General features: G+C 35.3%; 1 protein-coding gene across 1 annotated transcript in view; it reads right to left on the bottom strand.

The window, feature by feature from the left end:
• ETFA (electron transfer flavoprotein subunit alpha) overlaps positions 1–16242 on the bottom strand; it is an 85343-nt gene that overhangs the window by 15362 nt on the left and 53739 nt on the right. Inside the window, exon 10 of the mRNA XM_068537238.1 lies at positions 3110–3175. Within this exon, the coding sequence (XP_068393339.1) occupies positions 3110–3175 (66 nt within the window). The remainder of the gene's footprint in view (positions 1–3109; positions 3176–16242) is intronic.

The following is a 16242-nucleotide window of genomic DNA, read 5'->3' as shown; positions in this document are numbered from 1 at the left end:
TTACACTTAAAAATTGTTAAGATGGTAAATTTTATGTGTATTTTACCATGCAAAAAAAATTAAGCGCAGTGTACTAAAAAATTTAAATTTTCTGTATATAAATTATACCTCAATAATCTGACTTAAACCAAACAAACCAAATATAACTGGAAAGTTTTGCAGTTCATCGAAAAATTTTAGATATACTGAATGAAAACCATGGATGAAAAATTAATTAACTTATTTTATATTTGGAGTGTTTTATGCAATAAGACAGTTAGAAGTCTACTTTATAAAATCATCATGAGATACATATTAGAGTCAATCCTCAGCTTATTTCACTTATAAAATGATTAGTATTTTCTATCTCCTATTAACAAGTATATACATTTAAACTTGTGACTATAAATGTTAGATTTCAACTTAAAAAAAGCAACAAATCCATATCCTAATTCCTAATCCATATCCTAATCCTAATAGGCTTTGTAGCTCACTATTTATCCTCCATGTACTGCATTCAATTTAGTATTTTAAAATTACTATTCTGGGTCTATGTGAGAATAGAAAAGTTAACTATCTAGTCAGCCTGTTAAGTAAAGATGAACTTTAAAACAAAAAAGTTTAAGTCTTTATGTATGCAGCAAATATCAATAAATGTAATAAAGTAAATTACTACATCTCCTACAAAAACTACCACAAGTTCCTCTTATCTCCTATAAAATTTTTAAGTGTAAAAGGTTATAATGACAGATCAGTAACAGATTAAGGAGAAACAGTCACTAAAAAAGGTGTTATGTTTACACAATTATTCGATTAACAACAGATTTATTTATAAATTACAAATAGTTTGGTATTCCCCACAGATGCTTCTAACACCATTGCAATTAAAGTAAAATTAGAGTTTTGACTCTAACATGGTGTTATTTTAAATAAAAAGATCATAATAATGTGAATCTCTAGAAGTAAAATTAAGTACTTCCCTGCCTATTACTCCGTCTCATGAAAACAGCTGGAACACCTTTTTAAAGTATTTTGATATAGTCTGACTTAAAATATAGGCTACGTGACATTATGTGTAATTCCCCTAGAGGGGCCCTGAGGCAGAATATTCCAAAATATCTGAAACTGGCGCACATTGTAGTCCAGGTAACTACTGATCCAGAGAAACATGCCATATATATTAAAGTATGGTCAGAGACGATAAACAAGGGTTTCAATATGAGCCTCAAATCCAAAGTCACAAGGACAAACATTTTGAATCACAGACATTGATTTGCATCGAGGTGTTTCTCTTCTGGGAATATGTAGCCTGCTTCACAGCTACTAGCAGAGATTTATTTAATTAACGATGGTTAATGATTTTCCTGGAGGCCACCTAGTCAAACATCTGACAGTTCAATCATCTGAAAGCTTTTTCATCCCACTATATAAAAGTTATTTTTAAAGAAAGAGCACGTAACTGTGGGAAAGGAACCACTATAGTATTTAAGAAAAAAGATTTGGGCTGTTCACAGTTTTTCAGATTACTAAAAGAATATTCCTGAATTATCAACTGTAAATAACTATGATAAAATCTTACTTGCACCTTAGAGCTCTTTTAATATGTCCTTATAAATGCATGTTCTTCTTCCTTACAGACCTTTTAAAGCACAGACTGTATTCAACCATATTAATATGTATACAGTTCCATCAAATTTCATATTCTTTCAACTAGACCACAATGCTAACTAAAACTACAGCTTATATGCAATGCAACTATCGGATTTAAATCAATCACTTAATATTCCATTTTAGAGCTTAACCAAAATTACAACCTAAGACTGCTGTGTCTCCCACACAAGACAGTGATGGTGGCAGGGACTATGTCTTTTTCATTTGAGCATCTCCAGCATCTAGTACAAAGTACATATGTTTAATAAATATTTGTTGATGGGATGCAGAGACAAATTCTTGGCTCAAGTTTATTCTTATGGATTGTTCCCCAACACTGGTCTCCTTACTTCAATTATTCTTTTTGCTTTGACTATCTAGTCCATTTCTCCCAATCCAGCCCTGTTGGCATGTAATGAGAACTTTCATCAAGATCGTCTAGGCAGGTAGAGGCTTTTATTTTAGAGAAGCAGAATTCTAGATATGTCTGAACTGGCCCAGCTAAAAATATTTTTTAAGGTTGCTGGTGTTGGAGTGGTTTTTTCCCTCTAATGCAGCAATAACATTTTCCCCATTGGCACTGCTGTTTTCAGAGCTCAGTAAAGACACCTGCCATCCAACTGTGAAATCTGACTGATTTGGGGCCAATTCATTTAGCGGTTACAAGGAGGTAGTGCATGCATCTTTTCAAGTTAGAAGTTAAACCTATTAAAAGTTTTATTACCTTTTATATCAAACTTCCATCTGAATGGATAAAAGCAGGAGTGTCAGAAGCATCTCTGACTTCACAAAAGACTAAATTCATAATTCAAACTGTGCATTGTTATGCATGAATTAATGTGTCATATTCTGAAATATATGTTCACAGAGTCATCACACATAGAGTCCAAGTAGCAAGTTAAAATCAAGTGTTTCCTCTATACACTGTATTTTTGACAGTTACTGAGGTTTTGAGACACTCCAACCCAAAACATGTCAGTCGCAATTTAGTAACAACCCAAGAAGAGGGGCCTTGCTGAGGTATGAGGGTGGGACCGTTAGGGGACTAGGGTGAAGCAGACAGAGAATCAGGCATCAGAACCTCATAAACTAGATAAGTCAGAACCTCATCAAGTTGTTTTCACCCCACATTTTCTATCCATAGATTGTCAGAGCTGAAAGGGATCTTAGAGATCATCACCCAACACCTGCATTTGGCAGACACAGAACTGAGGTACCAATAGGACATGTCACGTGGTAAGTTGGCAGTGGAGCTGGGATTCAGGTTCACACCTCTTTCCATGACATAGCACTGCCTCTCCTACCAATGGTACATCTTCAGGCAGGGTACAGTAGCTTATTTATCTTTCAGTTCCCAGATTTGTGTTCATGTGAATGGTTCCACTACACACACTATAACTACATGGAAACATACCAGTCAAACCCAAGTTTTAAAATATGAAAACTTTTCCTCTTAGCATCTTTACTGTTGTGTAGTTACCTTGCTGTCTTTCATCCCAGCTAAATGTTGGATGGCTCCAGATATTCCTACAGCAATATAAAGTTCCTGAAACAAAAGAGACCATATCATTAGTATGTATTTATATTATATTATACCTTCCAAAGTATTTGCTATTAGCAACTCGAGTCTTACACCAAAAGTATTTTAAATAAAATAGATGCAATATGCATTACTTAAATTATGCTTTCCTCCTTCTCTGATCTCCTTAACCCATAGTCCTCATTTTCCTCTGAATTCCTATAGTAGTGGTGGTATAATAATAAATACATGGATAATGAGTTATTGAGCATTAACTATGTGTCAACCACTGTGCTAAGCATTTTACATCAACTGTTTCACTTAATCTCACAATTTCCTGTGAGGTAGCACTTTTTTGTCTATGCTACTCATTTGGATAAGCACACTTCAGCTCATCACTCGGTATGTAACCATTCACAATACACACACATTGTATATTAACATATAAACACATACACTTACACATATTAAAATATATTTTGACTTAATTGTTTGCCTTCTCGTGGATATTTGTGGAAGTGGTAATTAGGGTATATTTATTAAGCTTCATATTTAGAAAAACCAAAAATACAAATCAGTCTCAAGAGTCACACACACAATCTCCTTAACTAAAAAGTAACAAATTTCTCAAAGGCATAGAATGAACCTTTGTATTTCTAACGCCTAACAAATGGGTCACCGCACTGTAGTTTCTAAGTAAATGTTGATGATATTTGCATCTCTTCCTACCCCTCTGCCCCCACTAATTACAAAGGGAATGATGACTTACTGCTGCTCTCTGTCCCTTTATCTAAAAATTTTAAAGTATCCATGTTTGACAAGTAAAATTCACTATCATCATGGAAAACTGACTTAATAAGTGCTTAACTGAAAGAGCTAAGCTGTTCTATTCTGTCTAGTAGGGATAATTAAAGCTTCAACTGAAAAGCTTTTCCCACACATAAACTGAACTAACAAGTCCTGGCTTGGGTAGGGGGTGCACCTACCATGTAACCAAAATAACACTACAATTTTGTCACAAATGACAGTAAAGTTTCTCCTCAATATGAACAACATGGAAGGCATTGAAGGTGGCTCTGTCACACTCAGTTTTATTACAGGGCAGATACTTCAAAGTCAATGACAGTGTCAGGTGGTCCTACTTTGTTTTCTGTACTGCTCATAATCTTATTTATGAGCATTGGAGCTTTTTAAAAAAGCTCTCCAGCATTGGCCCTTTCTTAAAAAGCTCCCCACGATGCTCTAATGTATAGCTAGAGCTGAGTACCGGTAAAACAGATGATCCTCAGCTCTTGTGCAGCTTGAAACCTGTAACTCGACACAGCACACTGACAGCGTATCTCTGGGTCTCATCTTTAAAGGCATAAAGTGTCCATTGCTTCTAGAGCAGTAAGATACACTGTGTACCCCGGAAAGGACACAACCTAGCCCCCACTGTGAGTTAATCATCTAAAAATCTAAAATGAGCTGGGCTTGTTTTTCGATTCAACTTGCTCTACAGTTAACCATCAAAAGCCTGAAGATAAGAAAGAGCAATTTGGCCTGAAGAGACTGTGTCTTAGGGTGGAGGGTATACTGCAGAAAGTAAAATGTATGGGTGAGGATAAAAAGCAATCCCATGCTCCATGATTCTATCTTAAGCATAATCCAATGTGTCAATTATGACCATACACAGTTGGACAATGCAATAAGGCCCTATCATTATACTGTCTTACCAGACATGGACACTCACATGAGTAATAAACAAACACCACTATTTTCCATTGAAGATTTTACAGGTAACTTCAATTGATAATTTTAGCATCATTTCAGTTTATTCTGACTAGCATTTCTTTCAAGAAAGAACATTCATTAAATTATTAATCAAAATATACTTACTAAATCCTACATTCAGGAAAACCAGGCCAAAAAGTTCTAATGTAAAGATTTTTAAAGTAAGATATTTAGACAGACACTGTCTCACTAACCACTCTTTTAAGCATATTCTCAAAGCAAGTATTGGGAAGGATCAATAGTTCTGTAAATGAGTCTTTCTGACATACATGTCTTCATTAAAATTCAGCCAGTTTTAAAAGCCTCTCCATTTGCATTATAAAATGCTAATAAAAAATGTTGATTCACTCTGGCACTACACATCAACATAAATATGATATAAATGAAATTTACTTTAAACCCCCTGAGAAATGAATACTGTTGGCTTTATCCATAAATGTCACTAAGGAAATAACAGATTCTGGGGCAAAGGAAACCAAAGGCAAGTGGTTCCAGGGTCATTCCCTCCCTTCTGACCAGCATAAATTGCCCAAATAGGTCCACATGACCAACAGGATCTTATTTTATACTAACTTGCAAACATGGTTCTCTTAATAAATATAAAAGCTTTGAAACAACAGCCCTGAACGAGTCCTGAGATTCTGGCTGCTGTTCTGGGATCTGATAGTTCTCTAAGGCAGGAAGAGAGGCTTTTTTCTTCTTTTTTAAAAAACATGTACAGGCAATTAGACTAGTGTGGTAGGATGCTTCCTCATGGTTCAGAAAGCATTTTTGTATTTCAATAATAATAATTAGTATGTACAAAACTCTCCACAGATGCTAATTTATGGAGCACTTTAGACACTGCTTCACAACATAACAAGGCAATGCCTGCCCTGAGGCACTTTCTTTCTAAATCAGATAGTAAGATAATTTGGAGAGAAAATGAGAGGCGATGTTGGAGGGGAGAACAGCAATTAAGTGTTCAAGAAGAGGTGGGATTAAAGAAAGGAACAGACACAAAAGGAAGGAGGGGTAGTCCTGGGGATAAAATCCTAGTAGCCTTTACAAAGGGAGGGAAATCTTGAGGAGTGAGAGACTAGGACAAACTACACAGCTGGTAGCAGTTTGGGTGGATCATCCTGCAATTCAAGGATGGAGACTGGTGGGAAGAAATAAAGCCACAGAGCAGTAAGAGAACCAGGGGTTATTCTGAAATATAAAGAAGGGACGGACAGCACCTTCTTCAATACAAACAAATTCTGGCAGAAGAAAACACAAATATCTCTTCCTTTGCCAAAGCCTAAAAAAGACCACAGCTGTAGACTCATCCAAAGAACTTACGGGCAGATGTCTAAACTACTCTAGAGTGGGCTCAGATAAAAAAAAGAATGGGGCTTGGAAACTTCTGCATCCAGTGCGGTTAACAGAGGTTTGCAAGAGGAGCATATTATTGTGGTTTAGAACCTAGGCTCTGGAATCTCACTGCTACGTTTAAATGCCAGCTCAGCCACCTAACAGACATGAGACCGTGGGCCAATTATTTAACCTCTCTATGCCTCAGCTTGCTCATCTGAAAAACTGGGATTCTAAGAATCCCCACTTCATAGGGTTACTGTAAGGCTTCAGTTCTTAGCATAAGTATCTGGTTTCCCAAGACACAGGTGTGCCACTCATGAATTGAGATTTGCTCAAACATCGATTTTCTCAGCCCACTGGGTGACCAGTGGACTCCTGGGGTGGTCCCAGGGCTACCATGTACAGCTGAGCAGGCTGTATACTGAACAACTCTGAAGGGAGGTATCATAGTCATTAAAGATCTGCATTTTATTACAATAATTTTCCAACAGATGGCAGTAAAGTAACTTAAGAAAGGGGTACTTCTTTCCTAATTCATACAAAAGAGTTGTATGGACTAGTAGAAGTGCAGGGCAGCAAGAAGCCCCTGTGGTACAAACACTGTCCTTGTCTTAAGGATGCCACAACATGGTTTTACTGTTGTTGGTACAGTTACACGTTACAGGCAATATAAAGACAACTAATTCTTTGTCCTGTGTTCTCATGAAGCTCACAGTCTAACAATGTAGGTTAAGGTAAGATAATAAAAATCTGTAATTCATTACAGGAAAAAATCAGGGTGTGATAGAGCTCTGGTCTCTTATGCAACCCCTTACTTTCTGTTCCTGCCACTGAGAAGTGGAAAGGCCTTTACAAGCAGGAAGCAGTTCGCAGGATGACAGTCCTCTGTAGTCGTTTCTATCCTCTGCCAAACAGGAGTCCACTTTTATATCCATCTGTTCCTGTTCCCTTAGTCCTTCAAACAAAATAAGCTTTTAGAAGAAGTTTTATTGATCCTAGCCTGATGATAAATCTGTATGTCTGAGAACAGAAAGACTGGAATGAAATCTTAACACTTTTACGGAAATCTAACCAACCTGTGGAATCGACATGGTCAAAGTATTCTCTGGTGGATGATTTGGGTTTTGGCTGCTTTCTTCAGAAAGTATGTGCTAACATCATTCTCCTGCTTTACCCAAACCTTGTGCAGGAAATCTGGAATTCCAAGAGGTATTTATTTCTGAGTCCTGCTCTCCAGAGGATTCTGGAGCAAAAGCTAAGGAGAAAACTGTTTCTTACTTGCTCATTGTGATTTCTGCCTAACGTTATTAAATCCAAGAGATATACAATATAATGTGAGCTACATAATTTAAAATTTTCTATTAGCCTCATTAAATAAAGTAAAATGAAATAGGTGAAACCAATTTTAATAATATAATCTCAATTAAGACTAGCCACATTTCAAGGGCCCAATAGCCACATGTAGCATAGTGGTTACCGTGCTGGACAGCACAGATCCAAGATGATTTAAGAGCAAGCTAAAGAAGGGAATTCCCTGGAGGTCCAGGGCCCACTGCTGAGGGCCTGGGTTTGATCACTGGTCAGGGAACTAAGATCCCACAAGCCGTGAGGCATGGACAAAAAAATCAAAAACAAACAAAAAACAAGCTAAAGAAGAGCCTTCTTGTAAGCTCTAAGAGGTACTGTAGAGCATAGTTTGATAGTAGACCTCAGGACAGAATGACATTAGTCTCTTGTGTCAGCTTTGCTTGTATTATCTCAGAACAAGAACATTTATAGGTTGTTCAAACTCTGTGAGAGAGAACCAAAAAGGAAAGTCAGCAGAATGACGAAGCTGAAGATGAGCATGAGAGACATGAGAGACAGCAAGATTAAACAAGGGAGCAGCCAATAGAGACACAAATAGATGACAAAAATCCATCAATTTTCAGGTACGGTAGACCATCATAGGAAAACCAAAAGCAGATGAAAATGACTGGTTTAAAACAATAAATTTATACTCTGAAACTAATTATCAAATCTTGTTCTCTAGTAAGATATTTTTTCTTAAAATTTTAGAAAAACCTGAAAAGTCTATCCTGAAAAGCTCACAATTCTTAAAAAAGGGTACAGGCATACCGTGGAGATTTTGAGTGTCCTAGACTACTGCAATAAAGCGCGTATCCCAATAAAGCGAGTCACAAGAAGTTTGTTTCCTAATGTATATAAAAGTATGTTTACACTCTACTGTAGCCTATTAATTGTGCAATAGCTTTATGTCTAAAAAAAAACAACATACCTATCTAAATTTTAAAATACTGTATTGCTAAAAAAATGCTAACCATCATCTGAGACTTCAGCAAGCCATAGTAGTAACACCGAAGGTGACTGATCACAGATGACCATAACAAATATAATAAGACCAGAGACAGATGGGTTCAGATCCTGGTTCTTCCACTTAACATCTGTGTTCTCAGGTAAGTTACTTAACCTCTCAATCTCCTCATGTGTAAAATGGAGATAAATACCTGCAGCTAATAAGGATTGCTGTGATTATTAAATAACAGAATGCATGTGATGTGCTCAAGATATTAGACATTAATGCTATTATTATTATTATTACTGAATGATCACTAAATCTTTAAAGGCATTAGACAACCAACTACCATATAAATTCCATTTTAAACTACTTAAGTAGTTTACTATTGTAATAGTAACTATTACTATCTCAAGGCAAGTTGTTATTTAACTTGATACAATTCTTCTGGGATAATGTACTGGGAAAATTTCTTTTTATTGATATTTGTTAGTTTCTGTTTTGCCTTTAGTACTAGCTGTAAAGTCTGAATTTCTGCCCAACTTTCTAGACAGTGCTGGCCGGCCTAGGAAGTTGAGGTGAGTTTCTTTACAAAATTCTAACACAATCTTCATACAGGTACCAAGACATATCAAATTGGTCATACAAAAAATACATATATCAAGTTGAAATTACACTTTTTTTCTAGAATTGTAACAGTATTCTGCTGCAGCAACTTCAGATCTGCTTTACTTTAAACAAAGTAGAAAGGAAAGATTTAAACATTTACTTTTTTGTTTATATGAAATATGACTATGAGAGGAGTAGTTAAATCTGGAGCTTTCCGAGTAGAAAAACCAGGCCAATATTACTTCATCTCTTTAAAAATCAGGTTTAAAATGTCTTTCCTACCAAGTTCCCCTTTCTAAATAGAGTTGGGGAAGGAATGTAAAAAACTGCATTTATTCAAAGATAAAAAATTTTAAAGACGTCATATAAGTAGTTCTCACCAGAGTTCAGCAATCCAATGTTACATGCTCAAAAACAATACCCTATGAGTGCCTCAGACAGGACAAGTTTTACAGAATGGCACATGCTCTCTCAACCTTCTTTACTCAGAAGACTACAAAGGCATAAACTTAAACAGCAACTGTTACAGCTAAAACACAACACATACACAGGACAAATGCCAGGTTAGGAGTTAAATGGAATTCATCATAACAAATAATGAATGTCTCTTTGAGAAGTAGATTAACTGAACTATATATTCTAATTACGGCAAGTCTCCTGTGCATTAATATTGCTGTATTTCATCCTGCTGCTCATTTAAAAGGCCAAACTATTTCCTCTGTTTGCCAAATTGTGTTTAAGTCTCTTCTCTTTTTGGAAGAGGCCCCAAAACGCAAAGCACAACTATCTGTGGCTCTTTTCTCAAACAGCTCTCTGCCTATATTATGAAATTCTCAGGCAGGATTATGGCTAAACTGAGTTTTACATGAATAGAGAACTTTACCCATACTCTTGGTTTGAAGCTGAATGTATGTCCCATCCATCAGACAATGCTCCTATACTAGGACTAATTCAGGTTTTATCAGGATTCAAGATGGCATAGTAATCATCACAACTACATGAATTGTCTATGATATGCCAGTAACCATATTCTACTTTATATACATTAGCTCCCTTAACTATGACAATAACTCTAAGGGGTGGAAATTCTTCTCATTTTACAGAACAGAAAGCACAGGCTCAGGCAGGCCTGCTGAGTTGTTCAAAGTTATATACACCTAGTAAAAGGCAGGTTTCTTAACCTTAAGTTTTTCTTAAGAGAATATTTTGACAATAAATGTTTAATATTTAACTATTTTGCAATTAAATGCTTAGCATTTATGTAATTAGCTTCTATACTAATTCACAGATTTTCTACTGTGGGGAGATATTCTTCAACTATACCTAGAATGATAGAAAGCAAAGTATATTATATAAAATTATTATTATTATTATTATACATAATATATAATAATAAATTATTATTATTATATATTATTATTATTTATTATATATTATTATTATTATAAAATTATTCAGATGATTAAATTACAATGAAATATTTGGGTGTATGACATCAAAATATTTAGATACAAAATCAGTCTATTACAAAGCTTTGCATTTTAGCAGATCAAATAAAAATTTTGACTATAAAATTTTTTATCAGTAAGGTTTTTTTAACTGATCTGGTTAGTTAGATCATGCTAAATTATATATACCTATATAGAATTTTGGAGTAGTAAGGAACCTGTACGAATTTAGGCATAATCTTTTTATTTAATCAATGAAAAAACAGAGGCCCCCAAAACCAAAGCTGGAAATTGAACCTGACTTCCAAGTACTATTCTTTTCACTCACCAAGCTACCTCTTTCCCAAAATTACTAAGAAGGCCATTGTTTGTGCACAGCCTTTTTTGATGATTATTTAATCTAAAATTATTAAGATAACTTCTGTGCCAAGGAGCTTATGAAAGGTACAAAGTAACCAGAGGGACAGAGTTTGGAGGTCCTTCAAAAAGCTAAACAGAGAGTTACCATGTGACCCAGCAATCCCACACCTAGGTATACCACCCAAAAGAATTTAAAACAGGGACTCAAACAGATATCTGTATGTGCGTGTTCATAGCAGCATTATTCACAATAGCCAAAAGGTGAAAACAAAACAACGCAAGTATCTATCAACAGATAAATGGATAAACAAAATGTTCATGGACTATTACTGAAATATTTTTCAGCCATAAAAAGGAATGAAGTTCTGACACATGCTACATGGATTAAATCTGAAAACGTGCTAAAAGAAGACAGTCACAAAAGGACAATTATTGTATGATTCCACTTTTATGAAATATCTAGCATAGGCAAAATCATAGAGACATAAAGTAGATTAGGGATTACCAGGGACTGGGGTGGGAGGGAATGGGGAGCTACTGCTTAATGGGTGTAGAGCTTCTGTTTGGGGCCATGAAAACTTTCGGGTATAGACAGTGGTTATGGTTGCACAACATTCTGAATGTAATTAATGCCTCTGAACTGTACACTTAAAAATGGTTAAAATGGTAAATTTCGTTAGATTTTACCACAATAAAATCATCAAAAAGTAATTTCCTTGACAGAATCCTTTACATAATTCTCCGTCTTCAAAACACTTAATTCTAGAATCCTGTGGTTTCAACAACTATCAAAAGTAAATAGTTCAACATAACATTAAAAAAATAACAATAGGTGAAACCAGGTAAAAGATTGATGGGAATTATCTGTACTATTTTTGCAATTTTTCTGTAAATCTAAAACTGTTCTAAAAAATGTTTTGTTTTGTTTTGTTTTTTAAAAGCAGCTAGAGTTCTCTGTGAAGTTCAGCCCAAGTTACACAAAGACTCCTTGAAGCACATTTTAAAGTTACAAGAATTTGAGCAGAGCTAATAATGTAGAAAAGGGAAGTGCCTATAACACAATAATAAATTTACTATTCTTCCAACCTTACTGGAGACCTTCTAAGTAATCTCACTTTAAGGAAATGGAAGATATTCCCCTGCCCCAAATACCATTTCCCAAATTCCTTTTCAGACTAAGTTTAGTTAATATTAATATATAATTATATTAAACTAAGTTATTAAAATAGTCTTTTATACAAGATCCTAGTACTCATGTCTTTGGCCCTAAAGTAAACACAAGGATTGAATTACATACTCTAACTGATCAACCATCATTAAATAAACATTTCCTTTTAGTACAGTGTCTTATGTTCTCTGACATTAATGTGCTTGTTTATCTTATCAGAAACCACACATGAGAAAAAAATTGGCTTTTATATGAAAGAACCAAAAATACAGTTAGAATAAGAATAGAAATTTAGAATAGTTTTATTCAAGTTGCCACACCACGACAGCTACAACGAAGATTTGCTGTCTACTTCTACTGATTTTCGTGCCAGCTGTTAAATCAGATTGACCACCTACTGTCAATTATATCAGTGGAATCTTTTTTAAAAGTTCTAATATATACATTAAAAAATTCAATTGTCTCTCCAAAACTTAAAAAATTTAACTTTATATATAAAATGGTAATGGATAAAAAACTTGGCTGATATTTGTCCTCTGAAATAAATGTTTAGAGAAATCAGTCTAATAAAAATTAGCTAAGAAAATGAAGCAAAGATATAATTAGAACCCAAAGATACAATTACAACTAACTTTTAGCAAGTAAGTTTTTAACTATTGCACAACCAAACTATTTATACATCCAAATCACAGTTTATTAGTTCTACAACTTCTCCTTTGTCATTTTAAGCTTCACTGTAAGGGCTTCGATCATCCAGGCCATGTAATTACCTTTAAGAAGCATGCTTAGGGTGTTTTCTGGACTACAGGTCCATACAGCATTTCTCTTCGTCCTCTTGGGAATAGAACATCAATTGCTTTCAGCTAAATGCACTCACATATGAATATTTTAGTACAATTTAATGCTTCTACACCAACCCCAAAGGGAACAGAGCATCAATTTGTGAACACTGTTCTCTTGGGAGTTAAAAGCCAAGCTGGATAATGCAGTATGAAAGGGGTTGTCAATCTTTAGCTTTTTAGCAAGTCAGAAAAGCAGTCCATAAATTCAGTCCCAGCTGTGTACAGATAACTCCATAAAGTTTATTCATACACAGATTTTTCAACATTAGTGAATTTTTTCAAGAGAACCCAGAAACAAAATTTCTTGTCTTGCTAAATTCTCTCCAAAACTGCTTCTTCATCTAGTAACTATTCACCTTGTCTTAGAATTATAAATGAACCACTAATCTGTTAGTAAAATACCAAAATACAGACGAAGTAATCTACTTCCACTAAGTGTAAAAACACATTTTCCTGGCAGTAGGTAACAGATTCTTTAATGACTGCAATATGCTTATATGTTTGGATGATTAGGAACATAAAGTCATCAACAGGGCTTCTAAAAGGCAATCCAGAAAAAAAGTTAAATGGGAACTACCACTAACTATGACAAGGCTTAAAAAGCCATATTCATTAAATTCTAGTCAGAGCATAAATCTGACACTCTGTTAAGCTCAACACATGTTAATTAATGTCCTAACAAACTATCAGGTATTAGTTAAAGAATTCAATACCTCTTCATAATTTCAAAACAAACAAACTTTTAGCAAACAAGGATTTATAACAGTAATTATAAAAATAGCTAATTCACAGTACTTATACTATATGCCAGGCACAGTTTTAAGTGTTTCACATATACTAACTCATTAAATCTTTAGAACTACCATATGAAGTATACAGACTGTTACTATCACCATTATACAGCTGAAAAAACTGTGGCACAGAGAAGCTAAGTGATCTGTCCAAGGTCACACAGCAAGCAAGTGTATTTAATACTAAGAACTGAATTCAGGCAATCTGGCTACAAAGTCTGGACTGTTAACTATTTTAAACCATTATATGACACTGTCTATTGTAGGAAACTGCTTTAACACCATACCCAGTGGTGAAACACTAGAATTCCCTTGAAAATAAGAGATAGGGACGTTTATCAATCAAAACTCCAACTGTGGAGCTTGACAAATTAATTCTAAAACTGTGGAGAACGGCAGAGAGCCAAAAATGGCTAAGACAATTTTGGAGAAGAATGAGGGAGAGGGGTATTGCCCAACTAGATAATTTTATTATAAAGCTTTAGGTGCAGTATTGGTACAATGATAAACAACTGATGGATAGAACAGAACAGGGAACACAGAAATAGACTTGTGCATATATGTAAACTTGATATGTAAGAGGTAACACTGTAGATCAGTGGGGGAGAAAGGAAATGTGTAATAAATGATTAGCTACATGACAAAAAATTAAATAGTTACTTCACACCAAACAAAAAGTCAAATCAAGTAGATTATAAACCAAAATGTGAAAAGCAAAACTTTAATAAAACTTTTAAGAAAAAAAATACTGCTTAATATTGTTAAGACCCTGTCTTAGGAAAGATTCCTTAAATAAGACACAAAAAGTATATATCAAAAAAGAAAAAATGTTCAACAACATTAAAATTATAAGCTTCTGTTTATCAAAAAATATGATTTAAAAAATGGAAAAGACAGCCATAACTGAGAGGAAATGTAACACACATAACAAAAGATTAGTATCTAGAATATATAAAAGAACTTCCAGAAATTGATAAGAAGAGAGACAATTCTACAGAAAAATGGGCAAAAAAGATATAAACGGGAAACTCAGAGAGGAAAAAAAACCATGAATGGACATTTAGCATATGAAAAGATCCCTCACTAGTAACCAGGGAAAAGCAAATTAAAAACCACGGTGAGATTTCATGCCCATCAGACAAGCACAACTTTTAAAAACTCGTAGTAAAACATAACTAACAAAGAAGTTACCATTTTAATCATTGTTAAGTGTAGTTCTGTGGAATTACGTATGTTTGCCTTGCTCTGCAACCATCAACACTACCTATCTTTGGAACTATCATTTACCTCTAGAACTGCAAAACCTTAAAAAGTAGAAAATACCAAAATACAGAGATGATGAGAATAAAGGTAAATTTTATAAACTGTTGTTAAGTGTAAATAACCACTTTGGAAAATAATTTGTCAATATCTAGTAAAGCTAGACATTTACTGGTAACTAAGCAATTTCACTCTTAGGCATACTTCTCTAGGGAAATACTAACATACAAGGAGACATTTAAGAATCTTTACAGCAACATTACTTGTAATAGCAAGAATTTATAGACTACCTAAATAAACATCCATTAATAGGAAAATGGTGGAAGTATGATATATTTATATAGTAGAATACCATACATCAATGAAACACAAATGAAAAAATCCTACCTGCATTAAATGAATGAATCTCACAAACAAAACTGACTAAAAACAGGAAAAGAACACATACAGTCAACAAAGTGGGTACAGAGGGAATATACCTTAACATAATAAAGGCCATATATGACAACCCCACAGGTAACATCATACTCAACAGTGAAAAGCTGGAAGTTTTTCCTCTAAGATTAGGAGCAAGACAAGGATGCCCACTCTCACCAATCTCATTTGACACAGTATTAAAAGTCCTCACCACAGCAATTAGGCAAGAAAAAGAAATAAAAGGCATCCAAAGGCATTCCTTGGAAAGGAAGAAGTAAAACTGTCTCTATTTGCAGATGACATGATATTATACACAGAAAACCCTAGTTCTCCTGCCCACCTGGTGGCATGGAAGGCAGGGGTGTGGACCCCGGCCTGCCTTTGGTCTCCCACCACTGCCTCTCATGCCACGGGCACTCTAGCCTCGCCACATGTCTCACGACAGGCCCTCCCCACAGTGGGGAAGGGCGGGGGTGTCCCACCACCGCCGCGCACCCCCTTCAGCGCGTGAGCGCATCTCGCCCTGCCCTCAGTGGTGCCCCTGCAGCGCTCCGGGTTGCCCCTCAGTGGCCTAGGCTGTGGCATCATTTCCCGTTGCCAGTGAGGCCCTCGAGTCCCCACCGTGATGGTGCGTCCATTGAGCAGCTCTCTCAGGATATTGAGAGGTCTTTTCCAGAGATATTAATGAATGGGCTCCTTTCCATCCTAGAGATCTACCTGGATAGATTCTCATCATTCTATGTGATTTCAAGGGCACCTATCAGGCACCAGAGGGTGACCATGGACACCTAA

Source organism: Eschrichtius robustus, chromosome 1 (assembly GCF_028021215.1).
Source record: "Eschrichtius robustus isolate mEscRob2 chromosome 1, mEscRob2.pri, whole genome shotgun sequence".
Taxonomy (NCBI): domain Eukaryota; kingdom Metazoa; phylum Chordata; class Mammalia; order Artiodactyla; family Eschrichtiidae; genus Eschrichtius; species Eschrichtius robustus.
This window is presented reverse-complemented; position numbering and strand designations above follow the sequence as displayed.